The sequence below is a fragment of the Symphodus melops genome (genome assembly GCF_947650265.1).
Source record: "Symphodus melops genome assembly, chromosome: 9".
Taxonomy (NCBI): Eukaryota; Metazoa; Chordata; class Actinopteri; order Labriformes; family Labridae; genus Symphodus; species Symphodus melops.
Window position 1 is genome coordinate 8206932 of NC_136699.1, and position 23944 is coordinate 8230875.

Genomic DNA, 23944 nt, shown 5'->3' on the forward strand with positions numbered 1-23944 from the left:
CAGATCAATCAGAGAGATGAATGAGCCTCAGCATGCTGACGTGACAGATTTGGACACCACTGCTACATCACCATTCTGTGTCCACATCCAATTATTCATAGTGCACATGACTGCTTCTGTAACTAAACAACTCATGCTTTTCAGAAACTGTTTTAGGCCTGTTAACACAAATAAACAATACAATACATTTTAACAGCACGTCCCATTTTCTCTCAAAATCAATGCTTTCTCTAAGATCCTCCTACTGCTGCTATGAGGGAATGAAAACATCGCTTACATTGTTTTCTGGGAGGAATTGGTTATGTGCAGCCTCATCCTTACCCTCGTCTTGCAACAGTGACATCTTCAGTGATGGTTGTTCCAGTTTCTGATTGCTTGACTGATTATCAAGGTTCACAGTTTAACCTGGGCGAACGTGTTTCTACACTACTGACTTCCTTTTTTACAGACATGCAAGACGTTGAATATTCCACCAGAATTTAATAAAACTGTTTCAGCACCAGTCACTTTAAAGTGAGCCTGCTGTGGGTGGAACCCACCTCATCATGAGCCCATTTGTGAATGAAAGCGGGGGCTGCACAGGTAATGATCTGTCATGTTTTTGTCTAGGTGTGAGCTCTCGTCTTTGGTGTCCTCATCAAAGACTTTTCCTCCAGGCATTTGTGGAAGTTACATGTTGAAAGCTCTCTGCTCTCAGATTCTCATATTCCCATGCTTAGCTTCAGCACATTATCCTCAATTCGTCACACTGCTTAAGAACCCACATGGATTTATACATCTGTGCTCTGGTGATTTTGTATAACAGTGAGTTTCTTATCACTGATTTTATAACTGCATCTGTCTGTATCACTAACTTCTTATACATACACGACACCTCTGATGGACTGGACTGTAAATTAATGCCATTTACACAGATATTGTGTGTGTACAATCCAAAATAATCAAAGAAATTAACATTTCAGCCAGCAATAACAGTATCCACAGTGGCTGATTATAGGAGAAGAAGACGAAAATAAACATTGGTATCGAGGTGACAAGCCCCTCCCGCTCGGCTTGTTGCTTCTGGTTCAGACGTGCAAAATTTTGCCTCAATAAATTTGATGCGATGAGCTTGCTGAGCTAGCGCACTGCTGATACAGCTTTACACTTAACCTGTTAGCTTACCTTGGGCTCTAGCTAAACTAAATAAACTCTTGACATCCCAAACTCCTGGTTACACTATGAAAACACGTTTGAATGTTATTTGAGGAAGAACACCTGGGGCAGTTTCAAGAAACAAAACTACGTACAATTCAGAGCCAACCTCACCATATAGAACCGTTATTCTCAGGTTTTGTCTCTGAGGCATTAACTCTTTGTGGCTTTTCCTTGTACACACAAGCTAAATTAAGCATCCAACACATTTTAAATTTCACCACTTCTAAAGAGAAACTGAATAGGTAAAATGTGAATCATAAAAGAGTCTTTGGGGTTTAGTGCAGTTTTCTGGAGAGAATGTTAAATTCAAAATGACACTCAAATTTCGTTATAAAAACACTCGCACTGAACACTGCTATGGTCCAATCAGACGCACATGCTTCGAGAGTGTGACCCTCAAATGTGTGAATAATATTCATACATTTTAATTCAGCAATCACCTCCCTGCTCAAACACCTGATTGGGTCGTTTTGTCAGCGCTCATGTAAAATTCAACTGTGTTGTAAGAAAGGATTACACACTCTCACTCCAGACAAGAAAAACACATTATTGCCTGCTTTAACACACACTTCTGTGGATGATTAAAACAACCTGTGATTGCTTGTAAACATCTTCCCATAAGCTGAGAGGCTGCCATGAGGACTCCTAAGTTTGGACGGCCCTACTCAGAGCCATTTGTAATTGGCTGTTGCTAGGATACCAAACGTTTCATTTCTGAATCACCATGGATGTGATGAGATTTGTGCGTGCTCAACACTTGAATTCATTGCGTCATTCCACACACAATACACTTGAAAAATACTGTGGATGCATAAGAGGGGAAATCTAATGGGAAAAGTTGAACAGAATGGCGTTGGGACCACAGAAAGCAGCTTGGAAGGAGATTGGATGCCTGCAGGAGGGCTGATATTGAATGCTCTCACATATACTATGAAGAAAAACTACATGTTTTCTCTGGTCAACAGCAACTTACATTGCAGGGGTAATCTCTTTTTTCATGTTGCTGCAGGGAAATGTTACCATCAAAGAGTCAAAAATCAAAAAGTGTGAGTATGTACTTTAGTGACTCTGTTGCGTTAGCATTAGCCTTGGTATTACATGTCAAGGACTTCTTCTGAGCTTCTGATAGCATAGCATTAACATGTAGCTTAGCATTAACATGTAACTTAGCATTAGCGACAACGAAATATTATTTTTGTTCTATTTACAGTACATCAGCATGGATTATTAAGTTAATTGTTCTTATTTCTTTATATCTTCGGTATGACAGTAATCTGTGTATTTGTTTTCACTCCTCGTTCAATCTGGTGAATAAATCAAAGAGTAACTCCCTGACTCACTCATCATTAAATGGAGTTTGGCTGATTGTCAAACTCAGTACATTAAACACGTAGTGAGGACTGTACAATAGGCTTTACTTCTCCACTTAAGCACATCAGTTATATTAATTTGTTATAATTCATCGCTCCAAGCATAGTCAGTCTCTAACTCTTTAAGTCTTAATTTTTATACTGTACCTATTCAAGGATGTGATGTTGTTAAATCCCAGAGCCATATGATAATCTAGTTAATTCATTGTTTTGTATCGCTGTATGAAGGTCCTCTTAATTTTAAAGAGAAGCTACATAAACTTAAAGTTGGTGTTCAGTAATAGGGCAGCTAATATTATGGTATATTATACATATTTCACTGTATGGATACACATTGGAAAATTTACTTTAAGGCATCCTGTCTTCCCACCTCATTCTAATTACTTCACTTCAGTTTGGTATATATAAATCAATTGAATATTGACAGTAATTTAACAGCAATTGCTTACAGTGTAAAGCTTACATCTTACTTTACTTCCTATATACATTGGAAAATGCACAGTGAGTAATGATTTTTTTTTAACCTGGAAATGGTTCTACTTCTAAGAGTGTCTTTCTGGAACCTCAAATCTGAACAATATTTTTTTTTTAAAGATTTGTTTTTGGCCTTTTTGCCTTTATTGATAGAGGACAGTGGATAGAGTTGGAAAGGGGGAGAGAGTGGGGAGAGACATGCGGGAAAGTGGCCACAGGCCGGACGCGAACCCGGGCCGCCCGCGCGAGGAGCGAGGCCTCGCAACATGGTACGCGCGCTGTCGCTGCCGCTGAGCTATCGGCGCCCCAAATCTGAACAATATTGAATCGCTAAAAAAACGTAAACAAAAGGCACGTGTTGGCCTGCGACTTGCCGTACTCAGCTTCGCCATTAATTGACAGGAGTCGTTGCTAACCAGAAGCTTTCCTGGTTACCCGCTCAGCAAGAACACCAGACAGAGAAACACCGAGTTTCTGATGGATTTTATGACTTGTTTTAGAAACACTGGGAGCTTAAAAGAACACAGGCACCTAAGAGAGGTACTTTTATATTTCCTCTTGTCTTTTATTTCACATTTGCTGCGTTAACTTTCGACAACGATAGTTAGCGTTAGCCTCGTGATGTAGCATCAGGAAGTTTAAAGTGAGACACAGTATGGTCAAAGTTAGCAGGATAAGACACATTCATACAAGATTTGTAAATGTGAAATGTTGTATCACAACGATTTTAGTTAGCTGACTTTTGTTTAAATATGTGTTGGTAACGGACCACATACGTTTAAACATGAGGCTAATCCTCTTTACTTTAAACGAGCATCATAACAAGTTAGCGTCTGCAGTTACAGATGTTATACACCTTAGTAAGGTTATACAACCTTTGCTATTAGAAAAATACAGGATTTAATGCTTTGGATGTGTTGTTATTTAGGTCCTTTGACTTTGGGCAAAGTGGGTTTGGTTAATATTCTTGAGGTTGAAAGCAGTGCTGAACCTCATTTCAGCTCCTCCTGTGATAACAACGAGGCTTACTTGAAATCATGACCTTTTAGTGGTCAGGAAACTTCCTGATCTGAACCACTTATTGTTGTTATAGTCAAAAACAGTGCAGTACCTGTGCAGTATGACCACAGTGTAAGCACCATGGGACAATAATGACCATTTAAATTGTATGTAATGCTCAGGGAAGCAGCATCCTCTTGTTTTCTGCTTACGCTGTGAAGGATTCGGTTCAGAAGTGTACCTGCCTCGTTCTACTTGGACCTGATTTATGGAAGTGGTGCTGAGGACTGCAGGACCAGGATGTAATAGGGGTGTCCATATTCGTCACGTCAGCAGGTTGTGCTTCATTAATCTGTCTGATTGATCCAGCATTCAGTTAGTAGTTCTGTGACCTTGCTTTGCACAAATAAGAACTGCAGTCATGCCAGTGTTACCTGATTGACTTCCTGGTTGATGGATCAGTGCTTGACTTATTGAAGGCTCGGGACAGAGACGAATGGACAGCAGTGCCCTGCTGAGGAAATAAAGAAGCTTATTGTTTGTAGTAAGTTTTCATATTGACATTGCAATCTATTTATTCAACCCCATAGATTTGATAATGGTAAAAAATATCTATTAGAAGTGTATCCTTAATGTGTTAGAATTAGGGAGTACTTTAAATGGTTAAACACCATAATTCTTGCTAGTTGCACCCATCATTAGTCTGTTAAACAAATTATTAATTATTATACGTCTCCATACATTAGGGAGAACCATGACATTTCCTTCTGCGATGCTGAGTCAGTTTATTAAAACACATTTGAGTAACAGAAATAACTACTTTCCTCCACCATATGGTCAACATATTCATTACTGTGAGTGGTGAGCAGTCTGTCTCATAAACAGTGTGTGTCCTTGATCTTCAGAGAGCTATGTCAGAGTCATTCAGGAATATTAATGAGCAAAACAGATGGAGATAGACAGAGGCTGGATCTACAATGGTATTCAAAATAACATGTGAATGACTATTTTATAAAAAGCACATATCAACTGTAAACAAGATATATATTTTGACCACAGATCTATACGGCTGTAATTGGGTTTAAATATTTACTACCAGAGAGAGTGTAACTTCTTGACTGTTAGTGTTGTTTTCTTTTTCTGGTAAATTCTGTGTCCTTAATGTTTTGTCGTGTCTGCTGCTTAAAATTACCTCAGCGCTGTCTGACTGGACTTACCAGCCAGAGGCCATCTTACTAAACATAGCTCGGCAGATGGCATCACGTTGAGAACATTTCCCATGTTCTGAACCAAATTGTTTTTGTCCCACTTCAGGTGAGGAAAGGTGACATTTTTTAATATGAGATGTCTTATCGGCCCCTCGAGGGATTTTTGTACTCTGATAAGAAGAGGCCGTGAGGGGATGTCATAGCAGCAAATCAATATGCTTAATTTAAAACACCAAAGGGAATGAATCAAAATGTTGGAAATGTCTTGCTTTTGAAAAAACTTTTTAGAGTGGTGCTTACCTGTCACTCTTTTGTGCTGCTTTAACGAAGACCTTCATCAAATTAAGTTTTACTTTGTTGCTGTCACTCGACTAAAGAAGAAAAAGTATACATCTTTCAGTCATTATATTAATGAGATAATGTCCCGTTTGAGTTTATTAAATTACATTTAATTGAATGATTTTCTTGTAGTGTCATGCAAAACTGAATTCCACCTGATGTTTCATTTTTCTTGTAGTGCATACTTAACCTCAATGAGGCCTTGATTAGGAGTACTTCAAAATGAAAAGGATCTTCGATATGATAATTGCATTCAGAAAATGTAGTCGTGCAGTGTCCTATTCTCTGATTCTAGTGATATATAATAGTGTCATAGTGTCATGCTCACATCAAATCTAGAGGAAGTTTCGTTCTTTTCTTTTCACGGATGGTTTTGTCTGTCGATTAGACAGACACCCAATTAAATTGATTCACTAAAGTATCTCGAATTTTATTGGGTGATTAAAAGAAATAAAATATTTCTTCTGCTGCGATTGATCATCGTGAGCCGTCATATCCGTTACAGCTGAAAGTGTGAAGGAGCGGACAACGCTCACAAGTTTTCTCAGCAGACCTCGGAGTGTTTCCGGTTAAAAATAAAGCTATAAATCACTCTCAGACTGAACAAGCTAACCGGCCTTTCCTTCACAAGTCCCACACGCCTCACGTCACTGTAGTGCAGGCGTCGTAAAGATATTTTTCATCTCTCATTTGTGATATCCCAGGTCAGAAACCCGGACAGAGAGAATGTGCAGTTGAAGACATTTAGCTGGCATATACACTTCATGATGAAGTGAAGCACAGGTCTCATGTTACCTCCTGTTCCACTTCACTCAAACAGTTGTTAAAAATACATTTAATGAGTACGTTTTAACACCACCTACCTTGCTGGTACAAAATGAAATGAGCCTAATTGACAGTATGGGAGCGTACTCTGCACGCTTCCCAAGAGGCTGAAAGAATAGATGAGTGGACTCGCTCGTAGTCTGAGTGCAACACTTTAGTCTTACATACTGTATGTACAGCGTGAATGAAAATTAACCAGTGCTTGATAACGGTTGTTTTTGGTCAAAAGTAAAACATCTGGATTCTAGTAGTTGTGTCGATCAGCTTAGGTCCAAACCTCCATATTGTGTTAGATGCATGTATAGCAACTGTCCTCTAAAGGTTAAGATCCAGCTACTGCAATTTAATTATGATGTTGGCTGATCTGGAGGCAGGCTAGTATGTGTTGCCAACTTCATCACCAAACCCTATTAATACTATGTACTAGCACCCGCTGCCTTTGCTAACGGTTCAAACCCATACGGCTCTGGGCCACCGTGGTCATGGCCGACAGGAGACCCCTGACGACAGAGGCCTCCTACTTCAAGCATCATTTATGTCCCGAGAGTGACATTGCTGCTTCTCAAGGAGCAACAGGTGTGACTGAAACCCGGGCCGCCTACTCGGAGGACTGCAGCCTCCCGTACATGGAGTTAATCAAACCGCTATGTCATCTGCAACCCACTTCAACTGGGTTTAGTTACCATTTAAGCCACACACACTGTGATATCAAAACATCCTGTCTGCTCTGATGCTGTCCGAGTTCTTTTTTCTGTCTGGGCCTTAAACCCTCCTCAATGTAATGGTGGCCTTGGTTTACCTGAGAGACCAATGACAGTCGGACCAAGAAATGGGAGCGACACAAACAATTAAAGAGCTACACTGAGCTCCGTCTGATCTTCTAATCAATGCACTGGCAGGTTAGAGACCAGCACTCTTTTTCCAGACTAATAAAGAGAAGCACAGAAAGCAGCTCCTGGACCGCCAATACTCTGAAGACTCATATCGATTGTCATTACTGTTCATGCTTTCTTTTCTGGTGGGAGCCGGATGCTGAGGAGGATGAGGTTGAGAATGGGGGTCAGAGATTTTGCAAAGGACCAAAGTCTTTATATGACCCTGTTCAGTGGAATTGCTGAAGTGTTGCCAACAATTACCTTTTCAATATTGGTGGTTTTAAGTGAAATTGCAGTCATTGAGCTGATCACAAAAGCCTCTGAAACCAAACAGGAAGCCGAAAACATTTCAAATAATAATCCTTCTTAGCTTTTTGGCCCCATCAATGGATGTTGGTATTCACACAAGTCAGGACAACAATATCTTGCTGTATTTGTCCCATCTCTACTACAGTTAAAACGAGTCAATCGTTTATGACTCAATAACAACACAACATTTTAACACAACACAAATGATGTATGCAGCCTTTAAGGACTTGATCCACGTCTGGAGAGGCCGCTTTATTGTTTGATTTTTCAAAACACAATCAAATCAACTTGAGCCTTTGTTCTTTGGCCATGTTGTAATGGGACACCGAGGAGGAACATGAATAATAAATTGCTGTGTTTTGAATCCTCTGAATAAATCACTTACCTGCAAGGTGTGCAGCCGCATACATAACCTTTTTTTAGTGCTTTGTGTTTTTCATTCTTTGGTTTTACTGATATACAGTCCTTTTTTTTTTCTTTTTCTTTGGGAGGCACCACTTAGTTTTCCTGCCTCGCTCAAATGTTCTGGGATTACAGAGACATTGTCTGCTCATCATGTCAGCTTTCAGTTTAGCAGTAGAGGCCGTCACTCCAACAACGGCCCAATGGGAAAAAAAAAGGGTGCATAGTGTAGGCATGATGGTTAAAATCTGTGAATGTGAACACTGCAGGTTTTGTCCAACGCACCCTTCTGAGCTTTAATTGTACAGCTGTAGAAAGTAATCCGATCAGGTAATCCTTTATTGATCCCTCGAGGGGAAATTCAAGAACTCTGCACTGTGTTTCAGTGCTGGCCAGTCAGGCTACTCCAATCATTGATGACTGAGAATGAGCTGATTATTTATGTATGTATGATGAGTATAATTTATGTCTTACTCCAACAGAAACAATGCAACGCAGAGCATAATCACACACAATGTGTTGATGAATATAGAGACTGGCAGTGTAGCTGGAGTGTCAACGTAATACAATCAAATGTATCAGGCTGGGGGCTGCAATTTAAAGTTTGAAATTAAATTATAATCCAAACACTTAGTGAAGTATCCACATCTTTTTGAGTATCATGGCAGTTGAGGATTCATGGTGGTGACTTTATTTTCTTCCTTTAAGAAGTACCTTCACGTTCTTTTCTGTTAATTTAATGATGTCCAATCTTTCTTCTGCTTTGTTTTCTTGATTTCTGTTGCATTCTGTCCTCGAGCTTTGTTTTTATGTATTTCTGTCTTTATGTCTGTAAAGCACTGTGAATTGCCTTGTGTATGAACAGCGCTATATAAATAAACTTGCCTTTTTGTTCTTCAGATTTAAAGATGAAGCCAAAGGGTTGCAACATCCTCTCTGCCAGATCCAAGTGTCCTGATGCTGAGAAGAGTCCGTTTGACGATCGCAACTGTTCGAAAGGTAAAATCTCCCCGCCGTGTTCAATCCATCCTCTTCAAACTTGAACTAAACATTGAACTTCAACTCGCTCGTAGTTTATTCATCACTCGACTCTTAAGGTTTAATGACGAGGAGAGGGAAAGAGCTTGTCGTTAGTGAAAATGTTCAGTTCAGTTCCGTTTTTAAAACACATTTAATTATTTTTTGGGGATTTAGCAGGAACCAGTTCACGAGGCAAACGCATGCTTAATCCTGTCATTCAAGAGTGCCTTCGCAATCACCTATTACATTTGGTTTGATGTCTTTATGATCAGTGCAACACAAATTGAGATGTACTTGAGAAGTGCTTAAAGTAGTTTGCTTCCAGTTCTGTCTTGTCCCCGAGGTTCAGCTGCTGTTTGCCTCTCAGGCTTGTATTACTGGATTCTGCCTTCAGCTTTAAAAGCAGATAACAGCAGTGCTACCTCCTCTAATGACCGAGTTGCTTCAGAACTACTAACTACTGGAAAATGCGGGCTGCATGTCAAATAGTTTCCCCAGAGTAGAGCAGATCCTCGAACTGTGCTGTGGGCACATTCACAAATGAGAGGCCTGTCTGTTTCTTCTGTACTCTAGATTAAGACTAGCGCTATACAAACTCAAGTCGTTTAGTTTAATAATCTCCTGCAATTTTTGTGGTTTGTTTTTGTAGTTGTAGCACACGCAGCACAGTTTTCTCCAAACCTTCTCCACCTGAGCTACAGTCTCATGGCACATGCAGTGAAGACCATAAGGGTTTCATTTGCATATTGACTGTTCAGACTGGACTACTGTGGCTTCACTTTAATGAGGACCATGTGCCATGTGGATGATCTTCCTCTGATCCTTTGCTTTTTTCCTACCTATTTAACTTTTTGAAAACGTTTAAAGTAAATCAAGCATCAATGAACAAAAAAACCAAACAAACAAAAAACCCCAGCACATTTCAGACATTTTTTTCAAGCATTAAGCAACTCCCTTTTGAAAAGGAAAAACACCTTTCGTGTGTGTTTTGTGAACTAAAAGACAATCGAGCTTTAAGGGGAACATATTGTGGCAGCTTTATAAAGTGGACGATCACACATCCAGTGATAATGGTCAACTCCTCTTCTTGTCGCTGCCTGTCTCTGTTAGACGGGGACAACTCTCAAATCAACCAAAGTCTGCTTAACAACGAGTGGATTTAGTCACACATTTCTACAGAGTTTCTGTCATACAAAGAATCTTTCTGTAACTGGGTGATATTTTCAAATTCCCACTTAAAAGCAGCTTTAGATGATTTTTTCTCCTCCATCAATATCACATCCAAAGTACTTCTGCTATTGTTTCACTGTCCCAGTTGAGAGGAACGACATTGTACCATTATTTAAATTCCAACTAACATACCGTAAATTCCGGACTATAAGCCGCTACTTTTTTCTCACACTTCGAGCACTGCGGCTTCTACTCCGGTGCGGCTAATGCATGGATTTTTTTATGGGGGACAATGAGCTTCTGCCGCAAAAACATTTGACTTCGTCACGTCGGATCTTAATATCAGTCATTTTGCGCTTCATGCACGCACGTTAAGATGACACTGACAGCGACAACAGAGACTGAGGAAGTGAGTAATGAAGTCATTCTGAGGCAGTGAATGGATGGACTTTTTCTTGTGAAATATATTACGGTCATCTTTTTCATCAGCCGTGTTACAGACACCGTCGGCTAGGCTTCGTATTGTAACGGTTCATGTTGTAAAGTCAGTAGTTGATAATGTGTTCATAATTCCGATTATGTGGAGAGTCAGTGAATGCACCAGCGAGAACGTGTTGAGTGGCTGTATGAGAGAACGCTGGGGGAGAGAGTTGGATTGTTACGGCAAGTTATGTGTTGCTCTCTGCTGTAAACGGCGTGGTCACGGCCGACAGTGATCGGGTTATTAAAAATTATTATTTGAACGCTCTCGTCGTCCTTTAACGTCCGTACGGACGCTACAGTATTTGCGGATGTTACCGGTAGCCTACGTCTGTGTAAATAGCTCTTGTTATAGCGTGGACACCTGCGGCTTATAATCAAGTGCGGCTTATATATGTACAAATACATTTATTTACTTATTTTTAGCCGGTGCGGCTTATATCCAGGTGCGCTCAATAGTACGGAATTTACGGTACTTTATTGAAGCAATAGTCCAGTCAGGTGGAACATTTCGGAGGTGTCTGAGGGGAAGTAAAAACAAAGTAAAAGTCAAACCACGTATTTCAGTTTGAGAAAACGATTGACAGTCAGAAGAAAAGTACGTTTTCAGATTGGGGGTGCATATTGTTAACCTCTCATCTAAACCAACAAGTCACTCACAGCAGCAGACTAATATTAGAAGTCACCTTTGCTCTGTGTGCGAGGCGCTCTCGCTCTGTCTTTATCTCACACAACTTGTGATCCAAACACTCGGTACACCCGCTCAGTGAATAACTCAGCTTAGTTACAGCTGTTTTCCACGCTCAGAAGTCACCTCCCAGCTTATACGGAGCAGAAGAGATATGAATGTTTGAACAGTCTCCACATTTTCACATCAACTAACCAACAGATTTTATGACTGTCACTCAAAACTGACTAATAAACTCCGCTAATCCAACTTGAACCCTGATTCAACTCCAAGCATTAGAACATTTGAATCGAATATCTAAAGAAAACGCTTCTGCACAAACATGATCTTACAGACATGCTTTAATGGGGAGGTGTCAGAGTGAGGGGGCTGCCCACAGGGGTTCGGTGCCTTGCTTAAGGGCACCTCGGCTGTACTCAAGAAGTGGACTGGCACCTCTCCAGCTACCAGACCAATTTCCAGAATTGGTCCGCACATGGGACTTGACCCGGTGATCCTCCTGTTCCCAACACAAGTTCCGAGCTACTGCCGCAGTAAATCTCACTGACATCCTAGCATTTTCCACAGCAGCACTTTTCTGATGGCAGTAGCTGATTCAGATAGCTTGGGAACATCTTGATCTCAGGCCTCTTTCCAAAATGTGGACTTCTAGTGTGGAACAGATGTTAAAGCACCGACACACACTCCAGCTCTCTCTTCCACAACAACACATTTCACAGCTCATACAGTGAGGATTTGATTTGTTTGATATGTCGTGAAAGTGAAAGTTAGCGACACTGACCTAAAAGTCAAACTCTATTGATTGATTTGATGATGATGTTTTAATTTACAGTTTATGGAGCTGCTTCCCTCAACAATGTTCAACTCTAAACCAACAACATGACATCTACCTGTTCAATGAACTTAAATGCAAACATTCTCCCTTTAAGCTATGACTGGCCCTTTCTGGACTGGTAGCTAGGATTTCATCTGGCGTAAACAAATTAAAAACAACAATTTGGATTCTTGACAGATAGAAGTGCTGGTGGCTTGACAAGCTGTTAGAGTTTCTTTTATTCTTTCTTATTAAACATGTTAATTGCAATCTGTCCATTGTACTTTCCTCTCGAATAACAAAATCACTCCACTCCCATGAGAATAATCGCGACGGTCGGTCGGTGAGAACAAAATGTGTTTGTGTTCGAGGATGATTTGAAAAGTTTAAAGCATAGTTTTAAAGTGAAATAAGAGAAAACATAATCTGTCACTTGAGTTGCATGAACTCTGATAATGGCTTTGAACTGATTCATCATTTCTAAGTGATCCAAATTCTTTTTTTTGTCTTTAGAAGTGGTTAAACACAGTGACCCATTAATTCACTCAGTGACATGTTTATGTTTATCGCTGTGTGGAAAGCTCTCTGAAATGAAATACTTCTCCCACCACCTACTCGCCTGTGCAACTTATGAGAAAATGTCAGCTTCATAATGAGCAAAAATTGGAGCTCTTTGTGGATTTAAAGTTCAAACGGCTCCATGTTTGGTTTAATTGCAGTCGGGTTTACTGCATAACTGTAAAATCACTACTTTTAGAATCTGGCAGAGTTAACAGAGCAGAAATAAAACTAAAAATGTTGTTGTATTATACCAACAATTACTCAAAGCCAGAAGTGACGCTCCATTTCAAAATGATTGTATTTAGGCCAGAGAAGGAAGGCAGATTTGATATGAGACCAGTTATCATGGCTAACCAACAGGTGTTGCAGTGTTGAAGCGGGCAAGCGAACTGGTTCAGATACGACTGATTCTACTCGACCCAAAAAAACAATCCTCTGTGTTTGATGACCAAAATCATGATAAAACTAGGATGAATATTAGAGATGCTTTTGAAAATGCAGAGAGGTTAGAACGCAGAAAGGTTTCAATAGTGACGCCAAGCTGGTTAAACACTGAAGCTACCGTGTTCACAACGTGGCAACCTGCATTCACAACGACTCTAGGGAGTTTTCATTACTGTGTGAAGGAGCATACAGTTGTAATGCAGGAAGATCTAGTCGGTACAATCCTGTTGAGAGAACCTTTCAGTGGAAAAAGAAGGCAGAAGGTCATCATAGTGTGTTTTTTTTTTCTCCACCATGGGAGTGTCACAGTGAGCTGCCTCTGTCTGGATCTGTGTTTCTCTGCTCCTGGTGTAAATTCTGGCTCTGTGTATAAATAAGCTGACAGTCTGGCAGGGCCAGGTGGTCTAATCTGCCAGTTCAGTGTGCTGCTCCGTGCCTGGCAAGGTGGCAGAGACGGCTGTTTGTCCCCACATTAACATTGGCCTCAGTGACCACAGATGGACCTGTTCTTGTATACTGATGACACGGTGGAAATGAAGAGACACCTGATCTCTTATTAAATGAAGGAATGATATCAAATGCACTATATTTTGTATTGAAATGGACATGACTTACCTTGGTCTTGACAAAGAGCTCATGTCAACTAACTGTAAATTTACTTTGAATGTAACTTTGTGAAAAAGGGGTCTTAGCATGTAGTAAACAGATTTCAATTTCATTTGATAAAATAATTTATTTATTGAAAAATATTATGATCATAAACAACATCATCAGTCCAGATTTCCTTTTACATGAAGGTAAAAACATCTCCTTTTTTTTTTTTTTGTGTGTGTCGCTGTTGTGGATTGTAGACACTACTGGTGCATTTGGTGTCCTTGTATGAAATCTCAGCCCACCTGGAAACCGTTTGGCTGCTGAATATTCAGCATAACAAGGTTCTCCCCTGGTGACAGTTTTAGAGCAGCAGCAGCAGCAACGAGCATCATTACTGTGATGTTACTACAACATGTCCCCACAATTCCAGTCTATCTTCATGGAGTACATGCACTTTATGGAATTATTGCTTTAAACATGTTTGGTTCCTTGGTACATACAGCGATAATGATGATGATGCAAGGGAAGATATTTGTAATTATTTGAGTACAAAACTTTCAACTTCCCCTTCTCATTCTGTTCGGTCCCAAAGGTGTCTGTTTCCACTTCCTGTTGTCACTTCTCTCCATCTTTAGTCGTGTCCCATCGGAGGTGCCAACATGTCACTTGCAGCGCTAAGCTCTGATATCTATGTGGACATTTTCTGTGACACCTGAAGCAAACATGACGCCTGCTGTGCTGCAGGGTGAACAGAGGGAGATTTATCTGGGACGGCAGGCCTTCCCTCCATCACCACGCCGCACAGAGCCCGGTGCTCCACAGCCAGATAAGACCCCGAGACAAAGAGGCGCTGAAGCCAGAGCTTACTCACTACAATGGAGGGGAGGGGAACAAGATATGAGACTAATGACCCTCGGCAGTTTGCTCTAGTTGAATACTTAACTTTTTAACTCTGAGTAAGTTACATGTGTTAATAGAAAGGTAATGTTTCAGGCGTTAAAGCTAATGACAACACTGTTTTTCCTCAGGGAGCCTTGTCTGTTGTGCTTTCAAGTACCAGAATGCATTGTGTCTACAGTCTACAGTGAAACTATGCATTTATTGGTCTGTATATCCTGGCTAGAAGAAATTCAGCCAAATATGGTTAAGTTAACTTCTCTCTAACTTCGGTCATTTCTTTAACATTTGCAGGGTTTTTCTGTCTTGGTGAAAGCTTATTTGTAATTCATTATAATCCTGCTGAAAGAACCTGCAGCATCTTGGCCACCATCTACATCAAATGATCGAGCTGATGCTGGAATATAAACCGGGGCACATCATTGGCAACAACTGCAGGTGACTTACATGAATGGAACATAAATAGAGAGAAACAACGTTGAGGACAGGGGGTTTCGTCTTTTAACACGGTCTAAAGCTGGATGAGTCTGTATTTCTCCCTTTTCTCTTTGCACTTTCCAAGGACTCCAAATACATTCAATGGATATGTAGTGCACCTCCCCGAGCACTTCGGGGATAGAGTCCCAGCCAGATCTCTGTAAGAACCAGCTCTTTGTTTCACTCACCATGGCAGCCAGTTAAATCCCAGTGAAACTAGAAGCCTGTTCTTCTAAACCTTCAGCATGAAGATCAGGGTAGGATTAATCTCCTTCTCCTTACACTCAGACACACAATGACCAAGAATAATGCAGGGGAGGGTCGTGTTTGCATCTCATTAGTCATTTTCATGAAAAAAAAAACTGAGGCGATTCACTTATAGTGTGATGATAATAATAGATTTTTCCATAAGCAAGGGATTGAAAAAACTCAGGATTGAGTTGTTCAATCTCTTCATTCGGATGTTTCCGTTTATTTATTTATTGTTATTTATTGTGTGTGTCGGCAGAAGTGTTTGTGCTTGTCTGGCAGTAAATTAACTTTGTCACAGGGCCTCTGCACAATAGCAGGCAGAAACTGCTGAGCCATTTCGATGGCAACTGTAAAGTCATTCTGCAGAGCACTTAATAGCTTTGGCTGATGCAGAGTTTTGAAATGCATTAGTCAATTTGGGCAGACAGAGAGCAGTCTACTGAGAGTCAGTGTGCTAAGTGTGAGAGGAGGCAGCTCGCAGGACAATGGAGAACCTCTCATTATGTGATCCAGTCATTTTAATACTTCCTGAGGCAATTCCATACTGCCAGCCAATCGGATTTTGACCCTACTTGACATCAAGCATCACAAGAAGCAGAACGACAGGCTGCTTAAAAAATTGTTTTTGGCAATCTGTTACCACATAAGAGGCGTATGCTGCTACTTTGGGAAGAAGTTGTAACTTGCATTCCCAGTGAATGTTGTGTAATGGCAGGAAGCCGCCCTGCATATGAAAAATGTCTCTGTTCTTAGTTTTAATTGGGTCAGTGGGCTGCACAGCTTTTCTTTTCTTTCAAGCCTCTCGAACATTTTATCAGCAGCAGCTTCAGCGTTGAGACGAGGAGCAGAACACACTCATCTGCTTATCAAGCTCTGTGCTCTCTGCACTGTGGTCCGGGCTGCACAGAGCACAGATAGATGAGGATACCTTTTACACGAGGAGAACAGATAGTCGAATCACACTGACAGCTAAATCAGATTTCCTTTTAAATTTTGATTATTTGTATATTTGAAAAAAAAAAAAAAATCACATCAGCAGAAGTCAAATGTAAACACTGCGGAAAAAAACTGTTTGCAAGAGCTGCAAGTTATTTATTTTGTACGGTTTTCGAGGAAATCATTTCTATAAAACTAAAATGTCTCATTTTCATTTCAAGTGATGCTTTGATAAATATCCTCAAATCAGTTCATCACACGTGCTCTCTTTCATCAGGAAAAATGTCCCAACTTTAATAGTTGAACATTTTTACAGTAGAGACCATGTCAGTGAACTATGAGGGCAAAAAACTAAAACAAAATAATTTTTCATTAATCGTAATCAAGGTTAAATGTTCAGTCCCTCTTTGAATCATGGATCCATTAATCCAGAGAGGTATACTGATAATGGGAACACTGAATGATGAAGTGACGACAACTGCAATGACCATATAGCCTGTTTAGTATGTGCCTTGAATATTTGACGACCCCTGTTGTAGGTGGAAGTGTGTCCTAGGATGAAAAGACTGGGGGTCAGTAGAATGGTCCCACATGCTTGAGCTGATCTTCTTTCTTTCTCCTCTGACTTAAACACTTGTGACAGCGAGAGCCGAGCCTCATCTACCCTTTACATGCAAGACTGCTTTTTAAGCCTTCACTATCAAACGGTCTTTTGACACTCTACGCCTTGCTACACACTCACACAGTTGCACTTTTACAAATCAGGAACGTAGCATGTCTGTTGGTAACAGTTTGGTTGTACGACTTTGTCAAACTTTGGACAATATTTACTGTTCTCTGTCAAACCAGATCATTGGAGCTTTTTTTTTTCTTTCCGAGCTATAAAACCTCAACTTTCGTACTGGAGTTAATAACAGAGACCTTTAAGACATCATAATCTATAGTAGTTCTTTGTTGCCATGTCTAGTAATCAGACTTGATTTTCATTATAAGTTTCCTCTTTCTCAAGCCTTTCTCTGATTATTATTACGGAATAAAGACGCACACTTCTGATTTCATTGGAGATTTTTTTTCTTGCCGTGGAAGTTATCAACACTGCTAACGTTTGGCAATCTAATCAAATCCTTCAGGTGAGATAATGTTTGTTTTTATTTGGGCACCGCTCAATGAAGTGAGTTTGCTGTGTCTGTGAGCCAGAGGGAGAAGCTAATTTCCCAATCCTTCTCGTTGGCTGAGCATGTAAAGGCAGCACATGTCTACAGCTGTTAAACAAAACCCTCTGGCTCCTGGCACACTCGTATATTATGGAGTGTCCAGAGTGCAGTCAGAAAGCTGGATTTCTATAACCAGCAGCACGGCGATCGTTGAAGCGTTTAGGGCCTCAGAGATCATGAGTGTGTTTAAGAATTATGAAAAGCTGCTTTTCAAGGTTCATTAGTTTCTTTACTGCTCATGTTTTCTTACATGTAGACGTTTTTTTCTTTATTGTACTCTCGCCAAAGAGACTCCAGAGGCTCTACCATACATTTAGGTGATAATGTGTTATAGCATCTAGAGCTGCAGTTACTATTTAATGGACCATGTAGATTAGTTGTGAAAAAATCATGATAATTAGTTGAATGCTTCAATGAAAAATTCTTGAGAGTGTAGAACACTCTACACGCGTGTGTGTATTCATGTTGTATTGTGTTTCTCTTTTCTTTAAAGCAGTGTAAATCTGTCCATAAAACCTTTGGTGCAGTTTTCATTCAGTTTTATTTGTGGATGCACACATTGTATCGCCTTCCTCACACTTGTTTGCTGTCTCGTGCTGATGGAGAATAGTGCTGTGTTGGTCAGTCCTCTGGCTGTGGTGTTAAACGTTGTGGAAAAGTGTTTTTCCTGCTCAGCATCACAGTTTGAAGAGATGAGTCCAAACAAAAAAACAGATGCAGCCAAACTGAGATTCTTCCTCTTTGATTGTTTTGTGGGGGAAAAATAGACAATGCAAACTGTTTCCCTCCAAAGTGTATTTGTGTGATATCAAGTTCATTTATTTTAATTTCTTCAACATGACTATACAAGAAACCCATCAGCAGGTCTGAATGTTACGATACGATTGGTTGACTGTCACTGTGTTTGTTCTGGTGGATCAGGTCAGTTTTGGGAGAAATGCACCCAGAGAACACGTGACTGCTTGTATACTATATGTTCTTATGAAAGTGTATTTATACTGGTTTGCCTCCCAGATTTCAGAGTAGTGCTGCCTCCATCTGTCTGACATGTTGTTCCTCTTGAGTGTAGGACGGCTTGTCAGACTGTCATCTCGTCAGCACGTCAACAGGGGCTCATTAACAAACAAACACTGAAGAGGAATGCCTGTTTGTAATGTCGTGGGAAGAGTTCTGACCGTATTTATTTCAATCATACAGTCTTTTTTTACATTTTGTCAAAATATGAATTACCCTGACAGTTTTTGCAGGAGCGATGACGGAAATATGCACCTCATTATGACACACACATTATGGCCCTGGCACCTCTTCAGCTTCTATCATTTGCATATTTTGGTCCGCACGAGAAATAATGCAGTAGTAGTTATTTATTTTGGTCAACATCATTTTCCATTAGTGGGAAATAAAAGTTGCATTTGCTTTTAAGAAAAGACAAGAAGAACATTTTGAACAAAAAGGTGCAGGCTGAAGCTTTGTCTTATTATGCTTAAATACATTAATAAACATTTGGGGGCCGTTGGCCTAGTGGTAAGTGTGCAGGCCCCATGTACAAAGGCTGTAGTACTCTAAAAGGGCGACCAGGGTTCAAATCTTCACACACACTGATCAAACCATCTCATTTTTCTGCTTCTTTTTGTTTGATTGTTTCTAAGGGTATGCTTTTTCCACTACATGCGGTGGGAGGTTTTATTCCGAGGTGCTTCATCACAAAGATAAACAGCCAGGCTGATGGACGGCTACAGGAAGAGAAAAGCAACACGAGAGTTGCTTTTCAAGTAGCCATCAGTTTTTGTAAAGTTTGTGTGATTTATCCAACACTGCAAATACTTTCAGAGGGTGATTTGGTTTGAGTGTCTCCCGGCTGCACTTTCCTGCTGTGGAGACAAAAGATGAATGGGCCCATCGGGGATATTATGGGGTATCTCTCCTCACTGAGGGGATCCTCTAATCCCTCCTAGAGTCAGGTGTCTGGCCTTGTGTGTTCGTCAGGATGACTAATGCACTGAGCTGTGTGTGAGCATACATATGATAATGCATATGCACTCTAACACCAGGCGAGACACGCTGAATGATTGATGGATAACTGTGGGAGGGAATGTACCACTAACATCTCATGGTATTTTGATGCAGTAAGAACTGACATTGTTTTTCTGTTTCAACGTGAACTGTCGTAAAAACAAACGTCTCACAAGATGCGGGCTGTTTTTTTCTTTTCTTTTCCTTTTTACTCATCTGAAACTCTTTTGTAGTCCAAATCGACATCTGTTGTAGCTACCTGACTCATTGTTTAAACCCTCCTACTCTGTTTTGAGAAGCAAGTTTAATGAGCATTGTGCTTGAAAGAAGCTCAATGTTTTTGTTTAGTAACTTCCCTGGTCCATAAATCTGTCTTGAACCCGTCTCTACAGCGCCTGCGCTGTGTGTGGCATATTGTTCAACAGGCTGATCTGAATCCAGAGTACACAATGTGATTTCAAAGACCAGTGGGATCGATCTCTTCACAGCTTCTCCAACACACTCCCTCAAGTCATCAACTCACTTTTCCTGAACTGCTTGCATTTATTCGGAGCCCAGTGTTAGGAAATTTGGTGATCACAAATGTGATGGAGAGCATGGGTGACTGAAGAACAACAAAGGACCCTTGTGATGGATCTTACACATGTAGAATAGAACACGCGTGACCTGTTTATACCCTTGTGTAAGGACAGTACACACTTTATCTGTCATTTCAGACCTCTCACTGCGATGAGGCGTTTCAGTAACATCTACCAGCCTGTCATGCATCTGTCCTCTGCTACCCTGACACTCATTTCCTCCTCGTGTGAATTTCTTACGGACTAAAAGAAAAGAGGCCAGACTTTTATTGCTGTTCTCTGTTGTGGTTTTTGGGGTTTGTCCTTTAAGAAGCAGCAGAATTTATTATGTATTCAAGTTTTTCAGATGACGGGTCAACGCTGTCTCGCTTGTTTCAGATTTTTATCAACATTTTTCTAACATGTGTGAAACAAGAGCTGTAAGCACCTCTTTGTTCAAAATGTAGTCTAGTATGGACTTTTATTTTTTTTTACCTCTTAAAAAATGCATGCAGCTCTTTTTAGATTATTCATGCTTCGAGAGCTCCAATGTGAACGCAAGCCAGTGTTTTAATCACTTGTCCGCTTTTCCCCCATTTCAAAAGCATTGTTCTCCGCTCTGCATTGTTAGCTCTATTCAAACCATGTGGAGAAGAGGAAAACAACTTCTACATTTCGTCTCAAACATTCTTTGTGTTCTCGGGGTTAAGCCAGTGTTATCACACCGTCGCTACATCCATCGTCCACGTTGATAAGTCAGGATGTGGTTGGAGGTCAGCAGTGTAAACAGAGACCCCTCAGTCATTAAACTGATTACACTGGAGGTGAAATAAAACAAAGAGAATCAACATGGTATTGCAGCATGCTCAAACTTGGGGGACTTTGTAACACTACTTTATTTCTGTTACAGTGATCAAATAAATCCTCGGGCTGCTGCTTCTGTGGAGGACAAGACGGCTGTTTTCAACATGAGCGTTGCCAGACTTGAAATATGAAGCACATGATAGATAGATAGATAGATAGATAGATAGATAGATACTTTATTGATCCCGAGGGAAATTCAAGAGGAACACATGTAGCAGATTATCATAAAACAACACATTGATAAATAGAGCCATAAATAATGTGTTATTATTATTTGATACTGCTTTATAATATAAGTTTCAGTAGTGTAATGTCCATTGTTTCACACATGATGGCTTGTTGTAAACATCTGAAACAAGCGAGGCAGCACTGAGCCATCATCTGAAAAACTTACATTTACCGTAAATTCCGTACTATTGAGCGCACCTGGATATAAGCCGCACCGGCTAAAAATAAGTAAATAAATGTATTTGTACATATATAAGCCGCACTTGATTATAAGCCGCAGGTGTCCACGCTATAACAGACGTAGGCTACCGGTAACATCCGCAAATACTGTAGCGTCCGTACGGACGTTAAAGGACGACGAGAGCGTTCAAATAATAACTTAATAACCCGATCACTGTCGGCCGTGACCACGCCGTTTACAGCCGAGAGCAACACATAACTTGCCGTAACAATCCAACTCTCTCCCCCAGCGTTCTCTCATACAGCCACTCAACACGTTCTCGCTGGTGCATTCACTGACTCTCCACATAATCGGAATTATGAACACATTATCAACTACTGACTTTACAACATGAACCGTTACAATACGAAGCCTAGCCGACGGTGTCTGTAACACGGCTGATGAAAAAGATGACCGTAATATATTTCACAAGAAAAAGTCCATCCATTCACTGCCTCAGAATGACTTCATTACTCACTTCCTCAGTCTCTGTTGTTGCTGTCAGTGTCATCTTAACGTGCAGCAGCTCTGTTAGCTTCTTTGACAGCCAGGTCGATCGCCTTTAACTTGAAAGCTGCATCATATGTATTTCTCCGTGTGTTTTCCATCATGAGGGTGCGTGCATGAAGCGCAAAATGACTGATATTAAGATCCGACGTGACGAAGTCAAATGTTTTTGCGGCACAAGCTCATTGTCCCCCATAAAAAATCCATGCATTAGCCGCACCGTAGTAGAAGCCGCAGTGCTCGAAGTGTGAGAAAAAAGTAGCGGCTTATAGTCCGGAATTTACGGTAATATTACTGCTGGTTCTTAAAGGACAAATCCGCGCCTACAGTTCCTAAAGCAGAATAAATGTGTTGCTTGTGTTTCCTTTAGTAGGAACTCAGGTTCTCCACTCAGCTGAGAAGAGTGAGGTTTGTGGAGCGCTGTGACCTTCTGAGGGGCCTGAGAGACTGTTGGCATGGCATGACTGATGCAGATTATCATAGCTGGAGAAAGCCAATGACTCTGGTCATCATGGCGCCCTCAGGGCTCCTCTTGGTGGAATGAAATGTTCTATAAAATTCTCCGTACATCCTGGCAGGATTTTGTGTTTCCTCTTAGCTGATCCAGCCAGTTTAAGTGTTAATAGGGCAGTCGATGGGACGCTCCCTCGCCTCCGAGCCGTCTCCGGCTCTGATGAGCTTCGGCTTCACAAAGAGAAGCGGATGAATTACATTCTCTGCTGTTTTTCTTCTTTCTCTTTTCAAGACAAAGCCCCTTTATTTTAGCCCTTCTTAACCAGGCTCAGCCTGCTTGTGTGACTAAAATGTGAAAATTGTCAGCCCGCAAAATGGTGGGGTAAATCATGCTATTTTTTGGTGTTTTAATGTGCTGAATGAACAAACAGTGTGCTGACTTTTTTCTTGTTGGTTTTGTTTTCAAAACAGATTCCTTGAGAAGCTGAGATTTCACACAACAACACCGCAAGAGTAGGATGTACAATGACTACAGATCAAGCCGAGTCAACGGTAAGGTGTGTGTGTGTGTGTGTTTTTTTAAATTCCAGCCTTTCAGGGTTTATTCTAGGGCAGCAAAAATAGCCGGTCATGTAAATGCTGGCTTTTCATTTGACAAAGAAGTTTTATACACACACAAACAGCACACAGTCAGTGCTCCTTCTAAAGCTTTTATTTTGAATCTATCTCATCAGATCTTTATCCTCTTACTATCCTTGACCTTTAAACCTGCTTCACTCTTTCCTGGATTTCAATTATTTTTTACATAATAGTGCCAGGCTGGCCTCTGCCTTGTTTTGTGCAGACATCACAATCTGCTGCATCCTCGGCTATGAGTGTCAAGTCCTTTGAGTCAACGTGTTGATCTCATTCAGGCTCACACATGTGATTCATTCAGGACTCTGAAAACGGAGCACACATGGTGATGCACGCTGTCACAAGGGTCAGAAGCAGCTCATCGTTTTATTTGTCAAGCTCAATAACAAAAATATTACATCACAATCATTGACATTTGGTAGAAGTAGTCGCAACTGATTGTCGGCATTCACTTTCCTTAAACTAATACAGTAGTCTTCTTTGGAAGTCAGATCCTGAAGGCAGTGAGTAATTGTCCGGCTCCCCAAAACAAACTGCATCTCTAGTTGCACCCACAGAAAGTTTTAACACATGTTTTTCTTTATACCTACAAAAATCCAAACTCTGTTTTGCCATGTGAGATATTTACCCCACTTAGACTTTAGTGTGCACATGGTAAACTATATACTTTCCCAATGGGCATTCGATTAGTGTGCCAAGCAGCATAACTGATGTTGATGAGGATCATTGGCAAATGTTCTGTGGATCCTTTTCTGCCAACGTTTTAGAAAGCAGGTCAGACAGAATGCATGTTTACTTCAGTCAGAGTTTGTATTCTTGTACATGTCACTCACACAGTGTTGCATTTATTTATAGATTGTATTAGTTTCCCTCTCTAAATACTGATGGACAGCTTTGAGTTTCTGACACTTATTTCCATCA

At 40.6% G+C, this 23944-nt stretch overlaps 1 protein-coding gene across 4 annotated transcripts in view; it reads left to right on the top strand.

Moving 5' to 3' along the window:
* Positions 1-3427: 3427 nt before the first annotated feature.
* The window catches only part of LOC306829129 (ecto-NOX disulfide-thiol exchanger 2-like), a 106016-nt gene continuing 85499 nt past the window's right edge, over positions 3428-23944 (top strand). Inside the window, exons 1-4 of one of the 4 annotated variants that reach the window (XM_079352023.1) lie at positions 3428-3581; positions 8899-8997; positions 21026-21083; positions 22859-22939. In XM_079352023.1, the coding sequence (XP_079208149.1) occupies positions 22906-22939 (34 nt within the window). In that variant the 5' untranslated portion in view covers positions 3428-3581; positions 8899-8997; positions 21026-21083; positions 22859-22905. Of the gene's footprint in view, positions 3582-8898; positions 8998-20828; positions 20889-21025; positions 21084-22858; positions 22945-23944 lie in introns of those variants that run through there. The other 3 variants (XM_079352022.1, XM_079352024.1, XM_079352026.1) reach the window with 3 other exon arrangements.